The sequence below is a fragment of the Elaeis guineensis genome, chromosome 3 (genome assembly GCF_000442705.2).
Source record: "Elaeis guineensis isolate ETL-2024a chromosome 3, EG11, whole genome shotgun sequence".
Classification (NCBI taxonomy): domain Eukaryota; kingdom Viridiplantae; phylum Streptophyta; class Magnoliopsida; order Arecales; family Arecaceae; genus Elaeis; species Elaeis guineensis.
The window spans coordinates 82,987,654-82,994,453 of record NC_025995.2 but is presented as its reverse complement, the minus strand read 5'-3'; the positions used below and the strand labels follow the sequence as shown (position 1 = coordinate 82,994,453).

The 6,800-nt window shown below is 38.6% G+C and overlaps 1 protein-coding gene across 1 annotated transcript; it reads left to right on the top strand.

The window, feature by feature from the left end:
- Window positions 1-5,769: 5,769 nt before the first annotated feature.
- Window positions 5,770-6,534, top strand: LOC140856247 (uncharacterized). The gene is made up of 2 exons (XM_073253376.1): window positions 5,770-5,966; window positions 6,027-6,534. Exons 1-2 carry the CDS (start codon window positions 5,770-5,772, stop codon window positions 6,532-6,534), a joined length of 705 nt encoding a protein of 234 aa, XP_073109477.1.
- Window positions 6,535-6,800: the final 266 nt, after the last annotated feature.

Sequence of the window (6,800 nt, the reverse complement as noted above, 5' to 3'; positions counted from 1 at the left end):
CTTGTAGACAAATAATCTGACTGTTGGAGTTAGTGATGGATTTTTGAATCAATCGTCGCTTAGAAGCTTAACCCATACCTCGAACGTTCTAAAAAACTAATTGCATTTGGTAGTTACGATAACTGCAAGAGTTTTTGATGTGTGAACTTGGAGATGAATATTGCTATAAGCGTTTTTCATAGTGACGATAATTTTTACATCTCCAACATAGTTTTTGAGCAAGAAGTTGCGATACATTTATAAGAAGACTAGTAAGATGATATATATAAATCATCCAAGGGAAAGTGGTTCTGAGATTAGTAGCTCATGTAATATTCATATAGCAAAACAATTTTGTGCCTTAGCCTAAAAGACACAAAACTATAGTTGAACTTGGTACGATCGGCCTTCTTCATTTGATAGTGGGTGGATTACCTAGCCAAGCTTGCTCCAGGCTTTTCATTTTGAGAATGGCAGCGTCGTCTTCTTCAGATAAAAGGAAACCACAACTTGATGCTATAAGTCCCGGATTTCGTATGAAGTTAGAGAGTTGATGAAGAGAATATCTTCATTTTTGTGTTTTAGTTCATTGAGGCCCAGCATTTTGATTTTCCAACCTCTGATACAGACGCTTCTTTTTGCTGTCACAGTGATGGATGGATTATCCCGAGAATTTCGATAATTGTGAGCCGTTACCTTGTTCGGCATGGCTGGAAGTGATGATAGTATGTTTTTAAATACCCTATTGACTGGGATGATAGGGTTGGCCGGTGAACAAGGGATTTTCTTGAGTACCCGATTGGCTGTCAGCGGTGTAAGAGTCTTATCAGCATTCATTCTCAGGGAAAGTTTCGTTAGGTAAGTATTTGAATTTGAGATCAGGCTGTTGGATTATTTTAAACTATCATTAAATGATTTTAGAAAACTAAAAGACCTCTTGAAAAATTAAAGGGTCTCTTGAAAATCTGAAAGGTCTCCATGTAAAAAGAAATAGGCTTCTTGATAGATGAAGAGTTAAATACATAGAATTCTGTAAATGCTCCTTAATATTCCATGCATGAATTAAATGTTATGGAATATAAAAAGGCATCTAGGCATCTATAAATAGGAAGATGATTTGCCCATTATTGTATGCGAAGCAAGTATTCTTCTTGTCATCTTTCTACCATAAGAGAAGAGTGTTTATTATTTTTATATTTGAGATTCTTCAATTCTATCATTTGGTATCAGAATTTGGTATCAGAGCCTTGTCTTGTTGAGAAGACTGATCCTAAGGGAAATGGCTAGTGATGGTGTGCAAATGCAAATCCCAAAGCTTACTAAGGAGAACTTTGAGAATTGGTGTATCCAGATGAAGTCATTGTTTGGCTCACAAGATCTATGGGAGATCGTTAATGATGGCTACACCGAGCCTACACCAGATCAAGAGAGAGGGTATAATCAAAATCAAAAGGAGGCTTTGAGGGTTATAAGGAGGAGAGACAAGAAAGCTTTGTTTCAATTGTATCAAGCCTTGGATGAGGTGACATTTGAAAGAATTGCTGAGGCAACTTCTGCAAAGCAAGCATTGGATACTCTCTCCATCATATTTAAAGGAGAAGAAAAAGTGAAGCGAATCCGACTACAACAACTACGGGGAGAATTTGAAGTCGCCACCATGAAAGAGATGGAGAATATCTTCAACTACTTTTCTTGGATATTGATTATCGTAAACTAATTAAAGAGGAATGGAGAGAAGATAGATGATGTTCGAGTGGTGGAGAAGATACTTCGGTCTTTGACACCGAGGTTTGAGCATATTGTTGTCGCTATTGAAGAAGCTAATGATGTGGATACTCTATCTATCAATGCGTTGATGGGTAAACTTCAAGTCCATGAACAAAAGAAGCAAAATAAAATTGAAGCAGCTAATACAGAGCAAATACTTCAATCAAAGATAGAGGCCAAAGATCAAAAAGGAAAGGCTCAAAGGCAATCTCAAGCATTTCAAGATGCTAGTAGCAACATAAGAGGTGGTGGCAACAACTATCGTGGTCGTGGTCGAGGCCGTAGTCGTGGTCGAGGCCGTAGTCATGGTCGAGGAGGCTACAATGGTGGAAGAGGCCGAACTCCAAATTTCAACAATGGAAGAGGTGGTAGAAGAGGTGAATATGGTCGAGGTAGAAGATTAAATGGAGGTTGTGACCAAGCAAGATCCAATGTTCAATGCTATAATTGTCATAAATATGGGCATTATAGCTATGAGTGTTGGAAAATGAGCAAAGCAACTACTCCGAATCCAAAAATTAAGGAGAGCCAACTCTTCTTTTGGCATGCCAACAAAATGGAGACTTGAAGAATGTGTGGTTTCTTGACTCAGGAGCCACAAACCACGTGTGTGGAAGAAAAGACCTATTCGTGGAGTTGCAAGAAGGGGTGCATGGTGATGTGAAGTTTGGGGATTTCTCCAAAGTTTTCGTTAAAGGAAGAGGCAAGATCATGATTCAACAAAAGAATGGTACGTCTGATTTTATATCCAATGTATATTATGTGCCAGACTTAAAGAGTAATATTCTAAGTATTGGCCATCTTTTGGAGAAAGATTATATAATTCATATGAAAAGGTCATCACTAACCTTAAGAGATTGGAATGGGAAGCTGATTGCTTGTGTCCAGATGGCGAAGAACAGGATGTTTCCTTTTCTCTTAAAGACAGATTCTTAAAAATGCTTACAAGTGGATATCAAGAACCCCTCTTGGCTTTGGCATCTCGGGCTTGGACATTTAAATTTTGAAAGTTTGAAATTGCTATCTAAAGATGGTATGGTGAAAGGTCTTCCGCATATATATTATCCAAATGAAGTTTGTGAAAAGTGCACACTAGCAAAGCATACAAGAGCTCCCTTCAAAGGTGAAAAGTCTTGGAAAGCAATGAGACCATTGCAGTTGGTGCATACTGATATATGCGGTCCTCTTCCGGAATCTCATGGTGGTAACAAATATTTTATAACATTTGTTGATGATTTTAGTAGAATGTTGTGGATTTATTTTCTTAAAGAAAAATTGGCTGCACTCTCTACATTTAAAAATTTTAAATCTTTAGTTGAAAAAGAATGTAATTATAAAGTATAAATTTTGAGATCCGATAGAGGTGGAGAATACATGTCAAATGCTTTCAGGAACTATTATGATGAAGAAGGAGTTCGACATCAATTCACTGCTCCATACTCTCCACAACAAAATGGAGTAGCCGAAAGGAAGAATCGGACCATCCTTGACATGACAAGAAGTATGTTGAAAGAGAAGAACCTTCCTGAGCAATTTTGGGCTGAAGCGGTGGCATGTGCAGCCTATCTCATCAACCGAAGTCCGACAAAGTTCATCAAAGGAATGACACCAAAGGAAGCTTGGAGTGGCTACAAGCCAGCAGTGAGCCACTTGAAGATTTTTGGGAGTATTGCTTATGCCCAAGTGCCACAAGAGAAGAGAAAAAAGCTTGATAATCAAAGCCAAAAGTGCATCTTCATAGGATACAGTGAGCAATCCAAAGCCTACAAGTTGGTATGATCCAATGGCAAATAAGGTAGTCATCAATCGAGATGTGGTCTTCAAGAAAGATGATGTATGGGATTGGAGTGGCACAGATTCTCATACCAAATATGTACCACTTCATAATGAAGCTAAGGAGAACATAGAAGTGGAGGCTGCCCAACCAATATTATCACCAGCAAGATCATCTCTACCACCACAAGCTACACCGGCTTCTTCAAGTCATTCTATATCAACAAGAAGTCATGGAAAAAAATTTAGAAGTCTTAATGATCTTTATGATGAAACAGAAGCAGTTGAACAAGTTGATTTATATTGTTTATTTGCTGATGTTGAACCTCTAACATTTGATGAAGCAGTGCAGAAAGCTGAATGGAGAAAGGCAACGAAGGAGGAGATCCATGCCCTAGAGAAAAATAATACGTGGGAGTTAACTATACTTCCAAAAGGACAAAAGGCGATAAGCGTTAAGTGGGTGTACAAAGTGAAGCACACTACTAATAGAGAAGTAGAAAGATACAAAGCTCGTCTTGTTGCCAAAGGCTACAAGCAAAAGAAGGGATTCGACTATGATGAAGTCTTTGCACTAGTTGCTCGACTTGACACCGTGAAACTTATCTTCTCACTTGCATCTCATCACAAGTGGAAGATGTACCATATGGATGTGAAGTCAGCATTTCTCAATGGCTACCTTGATGAAGAAGTCTATATTGAGCAACCGGAGGGTTATATCCTTAAAGGCATGGAAGATAAATGTATAAGTTACGAAAAGCTTTGTATGGGTTGAAGCAAGCACCCCGAGCATGGAATACACGAATCAATCATTATCTCCAAGGATACGGCTTTGTCAAGTGCCCCTATGAATATGCCACTTATGTGAAGAAAAAAAGAGATGATATTTTGATTATATGTTTATATGTAGATGACCTTCTTGTGACAGGTAGTAGCAAGAAAATGATTTATGAATTCAAAGCAGCTATGGGCAAGGAGTTCGAAATGACGGGTGGAGACTTGATGTCCTATTTTCTTGGCATCGAGGTAAAGCACAGAGAAGATGGCATCTTCATTTCTCAAGGGGATATGCGAGAAACATTCTAAAAAAATTCAAAATGGAGAGTTGTAAGGAAGTAAACACCCCGGTGGCTTATGGAGAAAACTTAATAAAGAAGGAGAAGGCAAGGAGGTGAACTCGACTCTCTTCAAAAGTTTTGTTGGAAGTCTTCGCTATCTAACTATAAGTCGGCCCAATATTGTTTATGGAGTTGGTTTGATTAGTAGATATATGGAGCATCCAAAGGAGTCACATTGGATGGCGGCTAAGAGGATTCTTAGATATCTTAAAGGAACTCTTGATCATGGTATGTTTTACGCTTATTCCAATGATGCAAGTTTAATTGGTTTTTCTGATAGTGATTGGGGTGGAGATCTTGATGAACGGAAGAGCACTTTCGGTTATATTTTTTATTTTGGTGCTAATGCTTTCTCTTAGAGCTCAAAGAAGCAATCTATTGTGGCACTATCTACATGTGAGGTGGAGTATGTTGCAGCGGCGTCATGTGTATGTGAGGCTATATGGTTGCGCAATTTGCTAGAAGAATTGGGTCATCCACAAAAAGAGCCTATAAAGATCAATGTTGATAACAAATCTGCTATTGAGCTAGCCAAGAACCCAATCCAACCTGGAAGAAGCAAACATATCGACACTAGATTCTATTTTCTTCGTGATCAAGTCAAAAAAGGAATTGTGGAGGTTGCGTATTGCAAATCAAAGGAACAAGTTGCTGATATATTCACAAAACCACTCAAAAGTGAAGATTATTAAAGGCTGAGGAAGATGCTTGGAGTCATAGCACCAAGATGAATAAGTTTAAGGGGAGAATTGTTGGATTATTTTAAACTTATCATTAAATGACTTTGGAAAACTAAAAGACCTCTTGGAAAACTAAAGGGTCTCTTGAAAATCTGAAAGGCCTCCTTGTAAAAAGGAATAGGCTTCTTGATAGATGAAGAGTTAAATACATAGAATTCTGTAAATGCTCCTTAGTATTTCATGCATGAATTAAATGTTATGAATATAAAAAGGCATCTAGGCATCTATAAATAGGAAGGTGATTTGTCCATTGTTGTATGCGAAGCAAGTATTCTTCTTGTCATCTTTCCACCATAAGAGAAGAGTGTTTATTATTTTTATATTTGAGATTCTTCAATTCTATCATTTGGTATCAGAGCCTTGTCTTGTTGAGAAGACTGATCCTAAGGGAAATGGCTAGTGATGGTGGGCAAATACAAATCCCAAAGCTTACTAAGGAGAACTTTGGGAATTGGTGTATCCAGATGAAGTCATTGTTTGGCTCACAAGATCTATGGGAGATCGTTAATGATGGCTACACCGAGCCTACACCAGATCAAGAGAGAGGGTACAATCAAAATCAAAAGGAGGCTTTGAGGGTTACAAGGAGGTGAGACAAGAAAGCTTTGTTTCAATTGTATCAAGCCTTGGATGAGGTGACATTTGAAAGAATTGCTGAGGCAACTTCTGCAAAGCAAGCATGGGATACTCTCTCCATCATATTTAAAGGAGAAGAAAAAGTGAAGCGAATCCGACTACAACAACTACGGGGAGAATTTGAAGTCGCCACCATGAAAGAGATGGAGAATATCTTCAACTACTTTTCTTGGATATTGGTTATCGTAAACCAATTGAAGAGGAATGGAGAGAAGATAGATGATGTTCGAGTGGTGGAGAAGATACTTCGGTCTTTGACACCGAGGTTTGAGCATATTGTTGTCGCTATTGAAGAAGCTAATGATGTGGATACTCTATCTATCAATGCGTTGATGGGTAAACTTCAAGTCCATGAACAAAAGAAGCAAAATAAAATTGAAGCAGCTAATACAGAGCAAATACTTCAATCAAAGGTAGAGGCCAAAGATCAAAAAGGAAAGGATCAAGGGCAATCTCAAGCATTTCGAGATGCTAGTAGCAACATAAGAGGTGGTGGCAACAACTACCGTGGTCGTGGTTGAGGCCGTAGTCGTGGTCGAGGCCATAGTCATGGTCGAGGAGGCTACAATGATGGAAGAGGCCGAACTCCAAATTTCAACAATGGAAGAGGTGGTAGAAGAGGTGAACATGGTCGAGGTAGAAGATTAAATGGAGGTCGTGACCAAGCAAGATCTAATGTTCAATGCTATAATTGCCACAAATATGGGCATTATAGCTATGAGTGTTGGAAAATGAGCAAAGCAACTACTCCGAATCCAAAAATCAAGAAGGAGAGCCAACTCTTCTT

Excerpts from the sequence above, each read along its gene's own strand:
- LOC140856247 (XM_073253376.1), top strand. The coding sequence starts at position 5,770 with ATGGCTAGTGATGGTGGGCAAATACAAATCCCAAAGCTTACTAAGGAG. Across the intron at positions 5,967-6,026 it reads GCTTTGAGGGTTACAAGGAG|AATTGCTGAGGCAACTTCTG; the intron begins GTGAGACAAGAA and ends GACATTTGAAAG.